The sequence below is a fragment of the Coregonus clupeaformis genome, chromosome 2 (assembly GCF_020615455.1).
Source record: "Coregonus clupeaformis isolate EN_2021a chromosome 2, ASM2061545v1, whole genome shotgun sequence".
NCBI classification, from domain to species: Eukaryota; Metazoa; Chordata; class Actinopteri; order Salmoniformes; family Salmonidae; genus Coregonus; species Coregonus clupeaformis.
The window spans coordinates 17,696,490-17,717,087 of NC_059193.1; the positions used below are offsets into that span (position 1 = coordinate 17,696,490).

At 45.0% G+C, this 20,598-nt stretch overlaps 1 protein-coding gene and 1 pseudogene across 3 annotated transcripts; one reads left to right on the top strand and one right to left on the bottom strand.

Annotated features, from left to right (window-relative positions):
• The first annotated feature begins 21 nt into the window (after positions 1–21).
• LOC121535778 lies at positions 22–13,716 on the top strand (annotated as a pseudogene).
• A 293-nt stretch (positions 13,717–14,009) lies between these two features.
• LOC121533883 (zinc finger protein 696) lies at positions 14,010–19,926 on the bottom strand. Of its 3 annotated transcripts, none has more exons than XM_041840214.2 (5): positions 19,725–19,926; positions 18,787–19,088; positions 17,630–17,838; positions 15,770–15,887; positions 14,010–15,545 (listed from the first exon to the last, which is right to left on the bottom strand). In XM_041840214.2, the coding sequence occupies exons 1-5, from the start codon at positions 19,898–19,900 to the stop codon at positions 14,458–14,460; spliced, it is 1,893 nt and encodes a 630-aa protein (XP_041696148.1). In that variant the 5' UTR covers positions 19,901–19,926; the 3' UTR covers positions 14,010–14,457. The 3 variants fall into 3 exon arrangements, with proteins under 3 accessions (XP_041696148.1, XP_041696138.1, XP_041696158.1); XM_041840204.2 differs by having other exon boundaries at positions 14,010–15,548; positions 19,725–19,925; XM_041840224.2 differs by having other exon boundaries at positions 14,010–15,548; positions 18,787–19,142; positions 19,725–19,813.
• Between the last annotated feature and the right edge of the window lie 672 nt (positions 19,927–20,598).

The window sequence follows — 20,598 nt, forward strand, 5'->3', positions numbered from 1 at the left end:
TCCTGGATCTGTTGGGGCGGTATGTACGAGCCTCACCTTTTCAAGGCAGTGTTCTGGAACGTTGTGTCTACATGTCCACAGAGCCCCGTGGGCAGACACGTAGTGAACCAGGTATTGCTCTGGCCCAGTTCCATTTCGGTTCCTGGTTCCTCCTTTAATGCACCCCTGAAGCAATCATACATCTAAAAGGACTGAATAGGTGAAATCAAATGTATGCTTGAATTTTAATTAGGTTGTATTTGAGGGATGGGTGGAGCCATAGGGTTAAAGGAGCTGCATAAATGTGGTGTAGGCCTAACTGTAATAATGTAATGTAATAGTGTCAGAGGGGTCTGTGACTAGGCTTTAAACCAGGTGTTGTCCTGAAGGTTTGAAACGTTCCAGAACACTGCCTTGAAAAGGAGTCAGCACTCTGATTAAAGTCTTTAACCTTAAAGGCCCAGTGCAGCCAAAAATGTGATTTTCCTGTATTTTATATACACTGAGTATATATGAAACATTAGGAACACCTTCCTAATATTGAGTTGAACCCCCCCCCCTTTTGCCATCAGAACAGCCTCAATTCATTAGGGCATAGACTCTGGAAGGTGTCGAAAGCGTTCCACAGGGATGCTGGGCCATGTTGACTCCAATGCTTCCCACTGTTGTGTCAAGTTGGCTGGATGTCCTTTGGGTGGTGGACCATTCTTGATACACACAGGAAACTGTGGATCAATAAGGATCATAACTTTCACGTGGATTCCCCTGGTCAGTCTATGTCATGGAAAGAGCAGGTGTTATTAATGTTTTGTATACACAGTGTATATTTTCACACTATGAGCTTGGAATAATACTGTGAAATTGTTAAAATTATGATAATGCCCTTTTAGTGTAAGAGCTGTTTGAAAAGCGCATGAAATTTCAGCCTGTTTTGGTGGGATGGAGTTTTGACCTGCCTGGTGACATCATCAGGCAGTAAATAAGTTAATAGACCAATAAGAAAGAGAGTTCCAAACCTCTCTGGCAATACCAGCTGGTTTTCAGTTTTCCCCTCCCCACTCAGACCACTCCGAGACAGTCCTAGCAAAATTCTTGCTTGAGAAATTGCTCTTAGCTAAGAAGTTATTTTTGTTTCTTTTTGACCATTTGAATTTAAAACAATCACAGTAAGGAACTTAATTGTTACCGAGAAATGGTTTGATATTGAGATAAAAATGGCTGCATTGGACCTTTAACCCATCCATCAGTTGGAAGTCAGCACATTCCATTCCACCAAGGGGGAACGGGGAAATACCTATGGGTCTACAAATGAAACCTGTTATCTGTCACATTTTTGGTTATTCTATGGTCAGCTTCAGGTCAGTGCTTGTCCCCCAGTCAGTCCCCAGTGTCAGCTATGACATGACACCTTGAGTTTTGGTTATTGAACTACAGTAGGTGAAGTGGATTTGCATCCGGTAACAGAATTATGGAAATTGAATAACATCATGGGTCCCTGACCTGTACTACACAGAAATGCATAATTATGGATAAGAATAACATTATTTTCATGGTGATGTATCCTGATGTCAGGGCGACGTGTATGCGGTGAGCGAAGTCAAGCGCAGGACACCGAGCTACTGGCAGACGAACTTTACTAGCACAGTAATCAAAATACAAACAAAACCTCCATACAGGGAGGAAACAAAATACGCATACACCCGAACACTGCCGACCTCACGGAAAACAATCACACACAATAACCAATGAGAGACAGGGGGTTATAAAGGGAATACAATATAACATAATGGGAAACAGGTGAAAACAATCAGGACAAACTAGACAAACACCGAAACATAGATCGGTGGCAGCTAGTACTCCGGGGACGACGAACGCCGAAGCCTGCCCGAGCAAGGAGGAGGGGCAGCCTCTGCTGATTCCGTGACACCTGAATAAGTACAAAAAGGTAGAAATATGCAATATCCTTCTTTGGCATATTTGGGTATCATTCTACACACTGGCTATTATTCGAATGAGCTCCGCCCCCAAACAAGACCACTTTGGTTGGTCCGGACCAGACCCAATCTGAACCAATCATAGACGTCTATGTTTCACAAGTTTGGACATCACAGTACAGTACAGCACAGTAGAGTAAAGCTCAGTACAGTAGAGTACAGTAAAGTAGATATGTTCAGTACAGTATAGTATAGTACAATCCAGTATATTATAAACTGTGTGGTTTGAGCCCTGAATGTTGATTGGCTGACAGCCGTGGTATACCATGGGTATGTCAAAACATTTATTTTTACTGTTCTAATTACGTTGGTAACCAGTTTATAATAGCAATAAGGCACCTCAGGGGTTTGTGGTATATGGCCAATATACCATGGCTAAGGACTGTATCCAGGCACTCCGGGTTGCGTCGTGATTAAGAACTGCCCTTAGCCATGGTATATTGGCCATACAGTGCATTTGAAAATATTCAGACCCCTTCCCTTTTTCTACATTTTGATACGTTACAGCCTTATTCTAAAATTGATTAACTAAAAAAATGTCCACATCAATCTACACATAATGACAAAGCGAAAACAGGTTTTTATAAATTTTTACAAATGTATTACAAATAAAAACAGAAATACCTTATTTACATAAATAGTCAGACCCTTTGCTATGAGACTGGAAATTGAGCTCAGGTGCATCCTGTTTCCATTGATCATCCTTGAGCTGTTTCTACAACTTGATTGGAGTCCACCTGCGGTAAATTCAATTGATTGGACATGATTTGGAAAGGCACACACCTGTCTATATAAAGGTCCCATAGTTGACAATGCATATCAGAGCAAGAACCAAGCCATGAGGTCGAAGGAATTGTCCGTAGAGCTCCGAGGCAGGATTGTGTCGAGGCACAGATCTGGGGAAGGGTACCATAACATTTATGCAGCATTGAAGGTCCCCAAGAACACAGTGGCCTCCATCATTCTTAAATGGAAGAAGAATGGAACCAGCAAGACTCTTCCTAGAGCTGGCCGACCGGCCAAACTGAGCAATCGGGGGAGCAGGGAGGTGACCAAGAACCCGATGGTCACTCTGACAGAGGTCCAGAGTTCCTCTGTGGAGATGGGAGAACCTTCCAGAAGGACAAGATCTCTCAAGATTGAACTATTTGGCCTGAATGCCAAGCGTCATATCTGGAGGAAACCTGGCACCATCCCTACGGTGAAGCATGGGGGTGGCAGCATCATGCTGTGGGGATATCTTTCAGCGGCAGGGACTGGGAGACTAATCAGGATCGAGGGAAAGATGAACGGAGCAAAGTACAGAGAGATCCTTGATGAAAACCTGCTTCAGAGCGCTCAGGACCTCAGACTGGGGCGAAGGTTCACCTTCCAACAGGACAACGACCCTACGCACACAGCCAAGACAACGCAGGAGCGGCTTCGGGACAAGTCTCTGAATGTCCTTGAGTGGCCCAGCCAGAGCCCGGACTTGAACCTGATCGAACATCTCGGGAGAGACCTGAAAATAGCTGTGCAACGACGCTCCCCATCCAACCTGACAGAGCTTGAGAGGATCTGCAGAGAAGAATGGGAGAAACTCCCCAAATACAGGTGTGCCAAGCTTGTAGCGTCATACCCAATAAGACTTAAGGCTGTAATCACTAGCAAAGGTGCTTCAACAAAGTACTGAGTAAAGTTTCTGAATACTTATGTAAATGTAATATTTCAGTTTTTATTTATTTATAAATTTGCACACAAAAAAACAACAGTTTTTGCTTTGTCATTATGGGGTATTGTGTGGAGATTGATGAGGGGAAAAAAAGGATTTAATCAAATTTAGAATAAGGCTGTAACGTAACAAAATGTGGAGATAGTCAAGGGGTCTGAATACTTTCTGAATGCACTGTATACCACACCACCTCAGGCCTTATTGATAAATTATACTGCACTCTAGTGTGCTTTACTTTACTGTACTGAACTTTACTCTAGTTTACAATACTGTACTGTACTCTATTTTACTGTACTGTTCTGTACTGTGCTGTCCAAACTTGTGAAACATAGACGTCTATGATTGGTTCAGATTTGGTCCGGCCAGGGCGGACTAACCAAATTTCAACTACTTTTCAACGTCCATGGACGTCCGGTGTCGGTCGGTGCTCAGTGGGCGAGGATACTTGTTACAGTAAATGGAAAGAGGGTAGGTGGTAGGTGTCATGGTAGGTGTCAGTAAGAGCCAGGAGAGGTGACATTAACTGGAGAGAGAGAGAAGAGAGAGAGAGCGGCAGAGAGAGAGAGAGGGAGAGTGAGGGGTTGTCCAGACTGTTTTCACAGTCTTGCTTTGTCCACCAGATGACAGAAAGAGAAAGAAAACAGTTATGAGCTAGCTGAACATAACAGTATGGCAGTATTTCCCAATGTAGCCAATTCAATTGCAGTAATTCCTTTGAAGATTATTCGGTAATTACGTTACCGATTTGGTAACAGAATTACGAGTTTTAATCACGGAATAATTTGTTTTAAAAACTTGATATCAGTAAAAACACTAACTAATTGGTAGATCTACCTTTACAGTGCCTTGCAAAAGTATTCATCCCCCTTGGCGTTTTTCCTATTTTGTTGCATTACAACCTGTAATTTAAATGGATTTTTATTTGGTTGTCATGTAATGGACATACACAAAATAGTCCAAATTGGTGAAGTGAAATGAAAAAAATAACTTGTTTCAAAAAATTCTAAAAAATAAATAACGGAAAAGTGGTGTGTGCATATGTATTCACCCCCTTTGCTATGAAGCCCCTAAATAAGATCTGGTGCAACCGATTACCTTCAGAAGTCACATAATTAGTTAAAGTCCACCTGTGTGCAATCTAAGTGTCACATGATCTGTCAAATGATCTCAGTATATATACACCTGTTCTGAAAGGCCCCAGAGTCTGCAACACCACTAAGCAAGGGGCACCACCAAGCAAGGGGAACCATGAAGACCAAGGAGCTCTCAAACAGGTCAGGGACAAAGTTGTGGAGAAGTACAGATCAGGGTTCAGTTATAAAAAAAATATCAGAAACTTTGAACATCCCACGGAGCACCATTAAATCCATTATTAAAAAATGGAAAGAATATGGCACCACAACAAACCCACCAAAACTCACGGACCAGGCAAGGAGGGCATTAATCAGAGAGGCAACAAAGAGACCAAAGATAACCCTGAAGGAGCTGCAAAGCTCCACAGCGGAGATTGGAATATCAGTCCATAGGACCACTTTAAGCCATACACTCCACAGAAATAGGCTTTACAGAAGAGTGGCCAGAAAAAAGCCATTGCTTAAAGAAAAAAATAAGCAAACACGTTTGGTGTTCGCCAAAAGGCATGTGGGAGACTCCCCAAACATATGGAAGAAGGTACTCTGGTCAGATGAGACTAAAATTGAGCTTTTTGGCCATCAAGGAAAACGCTATGTCTGGCGCAAACCCAACACCTCTCATCACCCTGAGAACACCACCCCCACAGTGAAGCATTTTTTATTTATTTTTATTTCACCTTTATTTAACCAGGTAAACCAGTTGAGAACAGGTTCTCATTTACAACTGCGACCTGGCCAAGATAAAGCAAAGCAGTGCAATAAAAACAACACAGAGTTACATATGGGGTAAAAAAACATAAAGTCAAAAATACAACAGAAAATATATATACAGTGTGTGCAAATGTAGCAAGTTATGGAGGTAAGGCAATAAATAGGCTATAGTGCAGAATAATTACAATAGTATTAACACTGGAATGCTAGATGTGCAAGAGATTATGTGCAAATAGAGATACTGGGGTGCAAAAGAGCAAAATAAATAACAATATAGGGATGAGGTAGTTGGGTGGGCTAATTTCAGATGGGCTGTGTACAGGTGCAGTGATCGGTAAGGTGCTCTGACAACTGATGCTTAAAGTTATTGAGGGAGATAAGAGTCTCCAGCTTCAGAGATTTTTGCAATTCGTTCCAGTCATTGGCAGCAGAGAACTGGAAGGAATGGCGGCCAAAGGAGGTGTTGGCTTTGGGAATGACCAGTGAGATATACCTGCTGGAGCGCAGACTACGGGTGGGTGCTGCTATGGTGACCAATGAGCTAAGATAAGGCGGGGATTTGCCTAGCAGTGATTTATAGATGGCCTGGAGCCAGTGGGTTTGACGACGAACATGTAGTGAGGACCAGCCAACATGAGCGTACAGGTCACAGTGGTGGGTAGTGTATGGGGCTTTGGAGACAAAACGGATGGCACTGTGATAGACTACATCCAATTTGCTGAGTAGAGTGTTGGAGGCTATTTTGTAAATGACATCGCCGAAGTCAAGGATCGGTAGGATAGTCAGTTTTACGAGGGCATGTTTGGCAGCATGAGTGAAGGAGGCTTTGTTGCGAAATAGGAAGCCGATTCTAGATTTAACTTTGGATTGGAGATTCTTTATGTGAGTCTGGAAGTTGAGTTTACAGTCTAACCAGACACCTAGGTATTTGTAGTTGTCCACATACTCTAGGTCAGACCCGTCGAGAGTGGTGATTCTAGTCGGGTGGGCGGGTGCCAGCAGCGTTCGATTGAAAAGCATGCATTTAGTTTTACTAGTGTTTAAGAGCAGTTGGAGGCTACTGAAGGATTGTTGTATGGCATTGAAGCTCGTTTGGAGGTTTGTTAACACAGTGTCCAATGAAGGGCCAGATGTATACAAAATGGTGTCGTCTGCGTAGAGGTGGATCTGAGAGTCACCAGCAGCAAGAGCGACATCATTGATATACACGGAGAAAAGTGTCGGCCCAAGAATTGAACCCTGTGGCACCCCCATAGAGACTGCCATAGGTCCAGACAACAGGCCCTCCGATTTGACACACTGAACTCTATCTGAGAAGTAGTTGGTGAACCAGGCGAGGCAGTCATTTGAGAAACCAAGGCTATTTAGTCTGCCAATAAGAATGCGGTGGTTGACAGAGTCGAAAGCCTTGGCCAGGTCGATGAAGACGGCTGCACAGTACTGTCTATTATCAATCGCGGTTATAATATCGTTTATGACCTTGAGCGTGGCTGAAGTGCACCCGTGACCAGCTCGAAACCGGATTGCATAGCGGAGAAGGTACGGTGGTATTCGAAATGGTCGGTGATCTGTTTGTTAACTTGGCTTTCAAATACTTTCGAAAGGCAGGGCAGGATGGATATAGGTCTGTAGCAGTTTGGATCTAGAGTGTCACCCCCTTTGAAGAGGGGGATGACCGCGGCAGCTTTCCAATCTCTGGGGATCTCAGACGTTATGAAAGAGAGGTTGAACAGACTAGTAATAGGGGTTGCGACAATTTCGGCGGCTAGTTTTAGAAAGAAAGGGTCCAGATTGTCTAGCCCAGCTGATTTGTAGGGGTCCAGATTTTGTAGGGCTTTCAAAACATCAGCTGTCTGAATTTGTGTGAAGGAGAAGCGGGGGGGGCATGGGCAAGTTGCAGCAGAGGGTGCAGAGTTGGTGGCCGGGTTAGTGGTAGCCAGATGGAAAGCATGGCCAGCTGTAGCAAAATGCTTGTTGAAATTCTCGATTATTGTAGATTTATCGGTGGTGATAGTGTTTCCTAGCCTCAGTGCAGTGGGCAGCTGGGAGGAAGTGCTCTTATTCTCCATGTACTTTACAGTGTCCCAAAACTTTTTGGAGTTAGTGCTACAGGATGCAAATTTCTGTTTGAAAAAGTTAGCCTTTGCTTTCCTGACTGCTTGTGTATATTGGTTCCTAACTTCCCTGAAAAGTTGCATATCGCGGGGGCTATTTGATGCTAATGCTGTACGCCACAGGATGTTTTTGTGCTGGTCAAGGGCAGTCAAGTCTGAGGAGAACCAGGGGCTATATCGGTTCTTAGTTCTGTATTTTTGAATGGGGCATGTTTATTTAAGATTGAGAGGAAATTACTTTTTAAGGAACAACCAGGCATCCTCTACTGACGGAATGAGATCTATATCCATCCAGGATACCTGGGCCAGGTCAATTAGGAAGGCATGCTCGCTAAAGTGTTTTAGGGAGCGTTTGACAGTGATGAGGGGTGGTCGTTTGACCGCGGACCCGTTACGGACGCAGGCAATAAGGCAGTGATCGCTGAGATCCTGGTTGAAGACAGCTGAGGTGTATTTAGAGGGTATGTTAGTCAGGATGATATCTATGAGGGTACCCATGTTTACGGATTTAGGGTTGTACCTGGTAGGTTCGTTGATAATTTGCGTGAGGTTGAGGGCATCTAGCTTGGATTGTAGGATGGCTGGGGTATTAAGCATATCCCAATTTAGGTCACCAAGCAGTACGAACTCTGAGGATAAATGGGGGCAATCAATTCACATATGGTGTCCAGGGCACAGCTGGGGGCTGAGGGGGGTCTGTAGCAAGCGGCAACAGTGAGAGACTTATTTCTGGAAAGGTGGATTTTTAGAAGTAGAAGCTCAAACTGTTTGGGCACAGACCTGGATAGTATGATAGAGCTCTGCAGGCTATCTCTACAGTAGATTGCAACTCCACCCCCTTTGGCAGTTCTATCTAGACGGAAAATGTTATAGTTGGGGATGGAAATTTCAGAATTTTTGGTGGCCTTCCTGAGCCAGGATTCAGACACTGCTAGAACATCAGGGTTGGCAGAGTGTGCTAACGCAGTGAATAACTCAAACTTAGGAAGTAGACTTCTGATATTTATGTGCAAGAAACCAAGACTTTTGCGATTACAGAAGTCATCAAATGATAGCGCCTGGGGAGTAGGAGTGATACTGAGGGCTGCAGGGCCTGGGTTAGCCTCTACATCACCAGAGGAACAGAGGAGGACTAGAATAAGGATACGGCTAAAGGCTTTAAGAACTGGTCTTCTAGTGCGTTGGGTACATAGAATAAAGGGGGGCAGATTTCCGGGTGTTATAGAAAAGATTCAGGGCATTATGTACAGACAAGGATATGGAAGGATATGAGTAAAGTGGAGGTAAACCTAAGCGTTGGGTAACAATGAAAGAGATAGCATCGCTGGAGGCATCAATTGAGTCGGTCTCCGCGTGTATAGGGGAGGGGCAAAGGAGCTATCTAAGGCAGGTTTAGCTAGGCTGGGGGGTCTACAGTGATATAGTAAAATTAGAAATAACCGAAACAACAATAAACTAACCATGTTTGGGCTGAGGCTAAACATAAACAGGATGTAGTACCGTAAAAAGGAACAGTCCAGCAGACATCAGCTGTATAGCTGAGTTATCATAAGGTCCGGTGGTAAACTAGTGAGTAAGAGGCCACGGCTAGCGTGTGCTAGCGGGCCGGGGCTAGCAGATGGATGGAATCTTCGTGGTTAACGTCGTAACCACATCAGACGATTTCGTCGGCAGACCAGTCGTGTAGGATCGGCGGGGCTCAGTGTCAACACTAGGTGGTCCCGTCCGGTTGACAGAGAGGTAGATAGCCGGGAGATGGGCCTAGCTCAGGATGATTAGCCAGACCACAGCGTCCGTTTTGTTGTAGCTAGCTGATAGCGATGAATCCGGAGTTAAAGGTCCAGTGATTCAGTGATTCCGGCGGAAAAACTGATATGTTCTGGGTCGATAACGCGCTGTGCAGACTGGCCGAATATCCGGTGATTAATGTCCAGTGATTAAAATTAATCCCGCAGAAAAAATCCAATGTTCTGGGTGAAATACCGCTAGCTGAGGCTAATAGCAAGTAGCTAGTTAGCTGGCTAGCTGGCTAGACAGTTTCAACTGGAGATTCTAGATTCTAGATAAAGGTAAGTCAATAATAGAATCCGTTCCACATTGAGTGAGGCGGGTTGCAGGAAAGTATATTTTGTAGAAGGATGAAAAGTCTGATATGGAAATATGTACGAAAAATACAGAAAAATAGGGTATTTACAGGCTATTTACAGACATACGATAAAAACACAACTGCACTACTACGCCATCTTGGAAAAAAAATGGTGGTGGCAGCATCATGCTGTGGGGATGTTTTTCATCGTCAGGGACTGGGAAACTGGTCAGAATTGAAGGAATGATGGATGGCGCTAAATACAGGGAAATTCTTGAGGGAAACCTGTTTCAGTCTTCCAGAGATTTGAAACTGGGACGGAGGTGACCCTAAGCATACTGCTAAAGCAACACTCGAGTGGTATAAGGGGAAACATTTAAATGTCTTGGAATGGCCTAGTCAAAGCCCAGACCTCAATCCAATTGAGAATCTGTGGTATGACTTAAAGATTGCTGTACACCAGCGGAACCCATCCAACTTGAAGGAGCTGGAACAGTTTTGCCTTGAAGAATGGGCAAAAATCCCAGTGGCTAGATGTGCCAAGCTTGTAGAGACATACCCCAAGAGACTTGCAGCTGTAATTGCTGCAAAAGGTGGCTCTACAAAGTATTGACTTTGGGGGGGAGAATATTTATGCACGCTCAAGTTCTGTTTTTTTTTCTTATTTCTTGTTTGTTTCACAATAAAACTTTTTTTGCATGTTCAAAGTGGTAGGCATGTTGTGTAAATCAAATGATACAAACCTTAACATTAATAGACAATATTTAATAACAAAAACGTAGCTATAGGATTGTTGTAAAATTTTAACTTAAAACATGTTTTTCCTTTTTTTTTGCACTGCATGGATCCCTGGTGGGGTTGAATGCAGCATTGCTGTACAGTGCACTCAAAATGTATTGTAGTTGAGTAGCCAGCCTAGGCTACTGCTCAAATGTTGCTGTAATAGGCCTACATTTTTCTCCATTGATGGTGCTTTGTTGCAGGTTTTATTTTTTGGTTATCCATTGTCAAGCTTTAAAAAACCGAAGCCAGACTGCAATATTTTAGTAGCCTAGTTAGGACTGTACACTTTCCCTCTGCTGCGCGTTGTAAACCGGACACACGAAAGCAGCGCAATTGAAGTTGAATTCACTGATGCCAGCGCAGTAGATGCCTCAACAGGTTGACTCATTTATACTTGCTCTGTTTTGGCACGCGGGCCTTGTATTTGACACGTGCGCTAGCCTATTAGACATGTTATGACTGACTTGTGATCATTGCCCTTGCTAGTTTCATTGTATTGACATTTCCAGCCTTAGTTACAGTCGGCCGTTTTTGTTCAAAACATTGAGTAATTGAAACTGAAACAGTGCATCCCTAATGGGTGGAGGCAGCAAACAATGTACCAGGCCAGCTGTGATTTACAACCAGATAGCAATATTTTTTGGACTACCAAGAAATGTATTGGTGAATTATATTAATAATGCGTTGAACTGCATCCATCTATTCTGCTAACAATACCTCACTTTACATTATGGAATTTTGAGTCAAATAGAACCTATTTTTAAAACCTCTTATAAAGTTGGTTTTGAAGCATAAACTGGGAATTTGATATTTTTTACTAATATTACGATTGCCTGTTTGTTTCATATCTGCAAAGTAGTTAAAACGCTGTCAGTTCCATTTTAAACTCAAACCACTACCTAGTGATTTCCAGGAATAAAAAGACTGGATCATAACTTGATGCTCAGGACTGTGTTTGTTCTTCTTTTTCTAAATTATATTCTTATACCCAACAGCTCAGAGTAATTACCAGTGGTAGAATTATTACACTGTAATAAGCACTGTAAAAAAAAAAGTATAAACATCGTTCTCTCTGTGTTGGTTATATTCTCTCTCTCTGTGTTCTAAGTTGGCGTTTTCTGGTGCCAGTCCAGAGATGCATTGTTTCCCGCAGCATGGCTCCGTGGACCAGAACGTGGTGGAGAGCCAGGAGGTGCTCTAGGACCACACCAGCTCCTCCTATACCAAGGGTCACCTCAACCCCAGCCTGCACCACTAGGCCCCAGAGGACCACCGGGCCACCTTCACCCTCAGCAACGTGGTCCCTCAGCAGGCAGCCTCAAACTCCGGCCCCTGGGCTCAGCTGGAGGTTGAGATGAGGGCCCGGATGGGTGACTACTGCATGGGGCCAGCGTATGTGGTGACAGGGCCACTGCCATACCTCTCTGAGCACTGGATGGCCAACCGGGTGGCGGTGCCAGAGTACACGTGGTCTGCCTACTGCTGCCCCTCCTACAACTCTAGTCTCCCCGCCTGAGACCCTACTTCCCATCATATTCCACTGTGGGTCGGAATGGCCCCCAGAGTGGAGGGGAGATTGTGCCGGTGGACCCCCAGGTGAAGGCCTCTGTTCGGGGGTATGATGTGAGGCAGATGCCCCTGGACACCGTGGAGACTATTCTACAGCAGAGACTGGGCATCCACATCAGCCTGTTTCACACCCAATGTCGGTGAGCAGGTGTGTTAGTTCGTGCGATTGTTATGGACTGTCCATATTCAGCGGAAAATAAAATGCTACCGTTTTCACACCAGTTACAGTACACACACCCACTGAGCACTAATCTGTTTTAATGGTTGCTAGAGAATATCTTGTTTCGTGAAGATGAGGACATGCGTTGAATAATTACACGAGCAAAGATAAAAGCAGATACAAATTGTTTAAGTATGATAACCGCATGAATGAAAACAAAACACACTCACTCAACACAGAGCTTCTCAGCTTTGAATGGAATCTTCTCCAAATACAAATGAAACCTTGTTCACATGCAGCATGTGTCAAGGTCACCGATAAATGCAAATCACATGTATTTTGAGATGAGGTTACTTAGGAAAAGGGGAAAATCCTCCTATAGATCTACGCTGTGAATCCGTTGGTGACTGGGAAGAAAATCCCATTGTCATGGCAGCACTTCTTGAGGTTGTCAGACCAGGACCAGAACACTCACTCACCTAAATAGCATTACAAGTAAGTTGAGCAGAGTAAACACTGAACTGGTTCTTCTTTACATTATACATTTTCAATTTCTCAAACCAAAAAACCATACAACCAATATACACACTGTAAACCAACAGGGTATGACAACAAGTCCTTTCTGAACATGTGTCACATGAGCTAGTTCTTTCTACCCTTGCTTGGTGTTTGACCTGGCTTTAAAGATGATACACTTGCGCTGGTCAAAATAGCATGGGTTCTCTCGTGATCAATCAGCCTGCCAAATATCAGGTACGGCCAAAAAAAAACAGGTAAATTCTCCTGGTGTGGTGTACAACCCTGTGGGCAGTCAGACCATAGTTTGACCGTAATGTTTTCCCACAGTCAGGACAGGGATTCCCCATCCCAACCGCTCCCTGGCACCTGGCTCTCTCTAGGCCCAGCTGATCAACCAACCCTCCCTCTATATCCACATCACTGTCTGTCAGCGTCGCTCTGTCTGTAGACGCTCACCTTGAGTTGATCTTTGCTCTGGTACAAGGACCTAGAGGAGCTGATGTGAACACACCCCTCTTCCTATATTTTGTAGTCCACCAAAATTGTTGTGTGTGTGACTATAGTACAGAAGTTTGCACTGCTTCTGTAGGGAGAGAGATGGAGAGCATTAAGTTGGTCTGATTAATCAGGCTGTACATATTGGTATATAAAGCCTGAAACTAATGCCTGCTAAATCGTGGAAATGTTCCTTACAAGCAAGAATGATGAATAAAATCACATTTAAACTTACTCTACCAGTTGTCTGTGCGTTTTTTCTTTCAGCTGCTCGAGACAAAATATCCACAGGAAAATGTTGTTTCTCACTTTTTAGAGCCAGTAGGTTGGTTTGGCGCCAAGGTCAAATTAGTTTTATATTGGATATTCAGTTCTCTCGTCAATAGCTATTGAACCAAGCATGTCATGACAATGAAAATGGTATATTCTGAATCAGTGGATGGAGAACAATCCACACTTTTATGTATTGAATTTGATTTTTTAAAAATATTGAAATCAGAATAAATAAAATATTCACACAATAAAGGTGTTGATTGTTCTCCATCCTCAGATTCAAAATATAAAATGTTCGTCATGGCATGCTTGCTTCAATAGCTATTGACGAGAGAAAATAAAATATCCAATATAAAACAAACTAACTGTGACAAATGGACAGCTTGTGTGAATGTTTGGGACATAACTAAACACAATTTTCTAGCTTCAATGGCAATTGACAGTATGGAGAGGACTGACAGTATATGAAAGGAGACCATTGGTCACTGAATAAAGTCAAGTGTTTATTCCTGATGGATAATACAGAAAACAAACGAATAGTACAAAATACCCAATTGTTATCATCATCGATAAAGTAAAGATAAACAAGGCCATGATTGATGTTTTCAAAGTGAAAATACTAATTTAATAATATAAAGACACAATGTACATTTGAGAAACATACAAAACGCACAACAACTTTCTCCACGTACAATTCGACATCATCTCAACCTGGATGATCACCATAGTCTTTTCCCCCCTCTTTTTGAGAGGAGGTAGAAGTTGTCCCTAACCACTGACCCAAGGTCAGAGCTTTAGACTTTAGGATTGAGGCTAGGTTAAAATGATCTTAGATCTGTTAGGGAGCAACTTCTACCTTGAGCAGGAATTTCTTCCAACTTTCCCTCCCCAAAGAAATCATGGTAAATCTCAATTATCAAACGCATAAAATTATAAAAAGCACTCATGGTTTTTGAGCTGCTCGGGTTCGCTGAAGCTCTTTCCACACTGGGAGCACTGGTGAGCGCTGCCGGCCTTGTCTCTGTCTCCACTGTGGATCAGCTGGTGTCTTTTCAGGTACTCTACCCTGCTGAAGCGCCTGCCGCACACCTCGCACCCGTACGGACGCTCGCCTGTGTGGATCCGCTGGTGCCTCTCCAGGTTGCTTAGGCGACTGAAGCTCCGCCCGCACTGCTGGCAGCGGTGTGGCCTCTCTCCAGTGTGAACCACCTGGTGCCTCTCGAGCGAGCGTGAGTGTGTGAAGCCCTTCCCACAGAGCTCGCAGCGGTGGGGCCGCTCGGCTGCGCACACACACTCATGGTTCTTCAGGGCCCAGTCATGGCTGAAGGCGTGGCCGCACGAGGCGCAGGGGAACAGGGTGTCCTCCGTCCCTCCTCCCTGTAGGTGGGCGTCCCCCAGGGGGCAGGGGTGCTCCTCCAGCGCAGCCTCGTTGGCAAAGCCCCCCCCGCACTGCATGCAGAAATGCATCAGGTCCCCTGTCTCCTCCTCACCACTGTCATCCACGCTACCCGGAGCAGACGGGTGATGTAGGCCCTCGTCTGAGCCGCCCTGCTCCCCCATCCCCTCACCGTCCCTCAGCCTCTTGGGCCAGCGTGGCTGCAGCTCTCCTCCAGCCCCCCCTGGCAGTGCCCTCTGACCTTCCTTCAGATGGGCACCAGGACCCTGCAGGGCATCACTAGAGTCCCTCTCTGAGGGTGTGGGACTCCCCAGCTGCCCCTCCTGTTCCAAACCATCCAGACCAATGTACTTCTGGCCCAGGCTGAACTCGCTGCCTGCCATTACTTCCGGGTCAGGGGTCATGGAGCCTGCTGTGGGGGGGATCCTCAGGGCTGCCTGCTCGCGCCCCCTCTCTGCCCTCAGGGCCGTCTCCAGCCCACTCAGGTCCTCCACGCTCAGCCCCCCCTCCGACACCTCTGTTGGAGGGGACCCCACGTCCCACTCCTCATCCTCCTCTTCAGGCCTCCCGGCTGGGGGACGCTTCGGGGCCTCCTGGGCCATAGGGCTGAACTCCATGTCTCCTACTGGGCAGAGAGATGGAGAGAGAGAGGGTCTTTTAGAGGAGCAGTACTATGAGGGCATATGCAAACAATGTACTGCAGACACAACACTGTACAGAGCCAAAGGCCTTAACAAGTGTCCTGTGAAACCTACAAGAAAACCCCAATGGGAACACTGAATTTATTGGTCTATCCAAAAGTTGTAATAATGTTTTTGGTTCCGAGCTTTGAGCTGGTGTCAGTACCTTCGCTGTGGGTTCTGGATCCAGCATGGCGGTTCTGGTTGGGCGGGTCCATCTTCAGGGCTTCCTTGATCAGCCGCAGAGACGCAGGCTGGTAGCCCCCCTCCACCATGTCACCGGACTACAGACAGAGCAAAAATAACTACATTACACACCACTACAGCCCTATAGATTACAATACAGTACACATGATTGCAATGCAGAGTGCAGTACCACACCCAGCATTTCATGCAAAGTGCACTTTCATAAGTATTTACAAGTCACAAGTATCCCCAAGTCACAAGTGCCACAAAGAACACTGGTCAAGTTTTACACTGGGCATTTTCTGTAAACATACGTTTAGACAGTTTAAGATGACATGAAGAAATGTAATTGTATTCTTTCAATCACTTGGTAGAATACAAAACTGTTCCCTCCTAAAATTATGTTCATGTTTAGTGACTACAATGTTCCACACTTGAGTGCCCTACTGAACAAGCACTTCTGCACCTGAATATCAAATTGTGTTTCCAACATCCACACCATCTACCAGACCACTGCTGCAGTGTCTCAGTCACTCAAACACAGCAGTTTAAGAACATTGTTCTGTCTCACCACATGCAGATACACATTGTTATTTTGATAAACTACACTAAACAAAAATATAAAACGCAACATGTAAAGTGTTGGTCCCATGTTTCATGAGCTGAAATAAAGATCCCAGAAATGTTCCATATGCACAGAAAAACATCTCAAATGTTGTGCACAAATTTGTTTACGTCCTTGTTAGTGAGCATTTATCCTTTGCCAAGATAATCCATCCACCTGACAGGTGTTGCATATCAAGAAGCTGATTAAACAGCATGTTCATTACACAGGTGTACCTTGTGCTGGGGACAAAAAAGGTCACTAAAACGTGCAGTTTTTTTTCACAACACAATGCTACAGATGTCTCAAGTTGAGGGAGCGTGCAATTGGCATGCTGACTGCAGGAATGTCTACCAGAGCTGTTGCCATAGAATTGAATGTTTATTTATCTACCATAAGCTGCCTCCCACGTTGTTTTAGAGAATTTCGCAGTATGTCCAACCGACCTCACACCCACAGACCACGTGTATGGCGTTGTGTGGGAGAGCGGTTTGCTGATGTCAACGTTGTGAACAGTGCCCCGTGGTGGTGGGGTATGGGCAGGCATAAGCTACAGACAACGAACACAACTGCAATTTATTGATGGCAATTTGGATTGCACAGAGATACCGTGACTAGATCCTGAGGCCCACGGTTGTGCCATTCATCCGCCGCCATCAACTCATGTTTCAGCATGATAATGCACGGCCCTATGTCACAAGGATCTGTACACAGTTCCTGGAAGCTGAACATTTCCCAGTTCTTCCATGGCCTGCATACTCACCAGACATGTCACCCATTGAGCATGTTTGGGATGCTCTGGATCGACTTGTATGACAGCGTGTTCCAGTTCCTGCCAATATCCAGCAATTTCGCACAGCCATTGGAGAGGAGTGGGACAACATTCCACAGGTCACAATCAACAGCCTGATCAACTGTATGAGAAGGAGATGTGTCGCGCTGCATGAGGCAAATTGTTGTCACATCAGATAATGACTGATTTTCTGATCCACGCCCCAACCTTTTTTTAAGGTGCTGTAGCTGTGCCCAACAGATGCACATGTGTATTTACAGTCATGTGAAATCCATAGATTAGGGCCTAATGAATTTATTTCAATTGACTGTTTTCCTTATATGAACTGCAAGTCAGTAACATTTTGAAATTGTTGCATGCTGCGTTTATATTTTTGTTCAGTGTAGTCGTCTCTGATGCAGTGACGTTGTGTGTGCCACATTCAGACTCCTCGTCTCCCTCACCTCCTCTTTGATGTTGTCAGTCTCCTCCCCCTCTCCCGAAACACAGCCCCCCTCCTCCTCTAGTTCTCCTTCCTCCTCCCCAGGGAACTGGATAAGGTAGAGCTCGCGTGCCTCCTTCCACCCTCCCCCCGTTACTACCCTTGCTGCTGCTCCTCCGCCTCCTTCCTCCCACGCGACTCCTAAGGCAGGGGCCAGCGTCTGCTTTCCTCCTGCGGAGGATGGGAGAGAGGGAGGGGAGTGGATGGGGTGAGAGGAGAAGGGAACATGAAGGAAAGAGGGAGAGAAGAGTGGGAGGGACAGAGGGGAGCGGTGATAGAGGGGGAAGGGAGAGAGCATTATGAAGGAGAGGAAGGGAAGCAGACAGAAGAGGAGAGATGGCAGGGAGCGGGAGAGAGGCGGAGGAGAGGGGGAACGTGGGAGAGAGCATGAGGGAGGGAGGGGAGCAGTGACAGAAGTGGAGAAGTTGGGGGAAGGGAGAAAGCATGTTGGAGGAGAGCGGGAGGAGGAGGGCCAGTATGGCGCGGGAGAGAGCATGAAGGAGAGGGGGTGAGAGGGGAGCAGTGACAGTGGAGGAGTTGGGGGAAGGGAGAGCGCATGAAGGAGAGTAGGCGGAGTAGAGAGCGGGAGAGGAAGCAGAGGGAGAGAGTGAAGGAGAGCGGAGGGGGTGGGAGTGAAAAGGAGAGAGGAAAGCAAATAGAGAATTGGAGAAGGAGAGCGCGTGATGAAGAGCAGAGAGGGAGGGAGAGAAGAGAGCGGAGGGAGGAGGTGGGGGTAGGGAGAAGGAGAGAGGTCGTGATGAAGGGAAGCAGAGAAGAGAGCGGAGATAGGAGTGGGGGAGGTGAAAGAGAGAACATGAAGAGGAGGTGGGGGAGGGAGAGCGGAGGAGTAGAGAGGGAAGGAGAGAGGAGACAGCTCAGCCTCTGCCAGATGGCTTCCAACATAACAAGTACCTCTTCACACAAGCATTACAGGCTTTCGACTTAATGGTACACAAGAAATCAACTTGTGTTGATTTGAAATGCAATCACATATCATTTCAACAATCATAATATGATGAATGATGTCAGTTTTATACATAGGGAAAGACAAATGTGTAACAAACTACTTTATGGTATGTGATGCTTTTGTGGCTGTACTTACTAAATATGAACACTTACGAGGCACTTCAATTTTCCGCTTTTTCCGCCCACCGTCCTCCGACACTATCAAACCAGCATTGCGGCGATTCTCTGCCCACCCCATCCCGTACTTGCGTTCATTTCTCAGTTTGTTCTCGGTCAATCGGAGTCGGAGTTTTAGAGCGTCCATTTCCTTCCTGTTCAGCGATATTTCCACCAGGTAGTCATTCACCGTGTCCTGGAACAGTTTGGTGATCTCGCACACCGATGCGCGGATCAAACTGTCCATGACAGAGGTTAGATGGGTCTGGAACGTCTCCACCGAGTCAGCCATGGGTTCGCTGCGGAGAAGATCACACGATGGATATGGGAAACTGTACCTGCCAGATATTCAACTGTAACACGAACAGCATTAGCTTAAGTTTAACGTTACCAAGTCACATTATCAGTGACAACTAGTTATCTACTGCCGTACCGGTACGTCAGTCAGCAGCATCATACATACCTGTAAACCAGTGGCTAAGTCCATAACTAGCTTCTGAAGGATGATCATTTTTCTAGCTAGTAATTAAATAGTAACCTAGCTACTCACTATCAACAAATACGGCAGTTAAACAAGACAGGCGCGAGGAAAGTCAAGGAGCACACCAACCACACCGTGAATGGGAAACCATCTTTACCGCGCTACCACTTGAGGTTTAGCTAGCTAACGTTAGCTTGATTGCTACCAAAAGCTTTAGAATGTAGGTAATCTAGCTACCTCGACTACTATTACAATACCACTAAGGTTAGACCATAATGTGTAGCATAACTAACGTTACAGTACAAAGCCGGCTAACTAACAATCGTCGCTATCCTCATAAAGCTTCCTTCTTGAATACAACACTAGCTCGCTAACGTTAACCTACAGCTCAAGCACATATCTTTGGCTCAAGTGCCAGCTAGGCTAGTAATGCTAGCTAGCTAGCGTTACGTACCGTGCAGTCGCTGAAATCAGGATATTGAACTCTTCGATAACGAAACACTGTTTGTTATAAACGACAACCGACACGTATGAACACTGTAGATAAACCAATCGACAATATGACAAAGGAAAAATAGATCCAACTTTATATCCTCCCTTCCAAGCACCGTTGAGGACGCTTGAGGACATTGCGCATGCGTAGTAGGCATTACCGTACACTCATGAAAAACCGTATCCTAAAAAATGACATTTTGAGGTGATGCATGGTTTAGAGCAATGACGTAAATAAACCCTGGAATGCTGATCCTATGTACTGGCCATATTGGCACTCCCTAGGAGCAGCAGTCCTCCACAGTGGAGGTGTCATAATACCCATAAAACCTAGAGGTCAAATAGGGAAATGGTTCCAATCGGTTTTCCACCATTCATTTTTCCCATAGGGTATTTTAGAAACACTTAAAATAAGGGTTGTATTTTGTGTAGGCTTACCCTGGTGTGACATTTTGATAACCATGTAAATCTCTCTCAAACAAGGTGACTTTTATCAATATATTCAGCTCTATTCACTCTCAGATCACTGCACCTGTACACAGCCCATCTGTAATTAGCCCACCCAACTACCTCATCCCCATATTGTTATTTACATTGTTATTTATTTTGCTCATTTGCACCCCAGTATCTCTATTTGCACATCATCTTCTGCACATCTATCACTCCAGTGTTAATACTAAATTATAATTGTAATTATTTTGCACTATGGCCTATTCATTGCCTTACCTCCATAACTTACTACATTTGCACACACTGTATATAGATTTGCTATTGTGTTATTGACTGTACGTTTTGTTTATTCCATATGTAACTCTGTTGTTGTTGTTTTTTCCGCA

Excerpts from the sequence above, each read along its gene's own strand:
- LOC121533883 (XM_041840204.2), bottom strand. The coding sequence starts at position 19,900 with ATGTCCTCAAGCGTCCTCAACGGTGCTTGGAAGGGAGGATATAAAGTT. Across the intron at positions 17,839-18,786 it reads GCGGAAAATTGAAGTGCCTC|GAGGAAAGCAGACGCTGGCC; the intron begins GTAAGTGTTCAT and ends CATCCTCCGCAG. Across the intron at positions 15,888-17,629 it reads CTGACAACATCAAAGAGGAG|TCCGGTGACATGGTGGAGGG; the intron begins GTGAGGGAGACG and ends CTCTGTCTGTAG.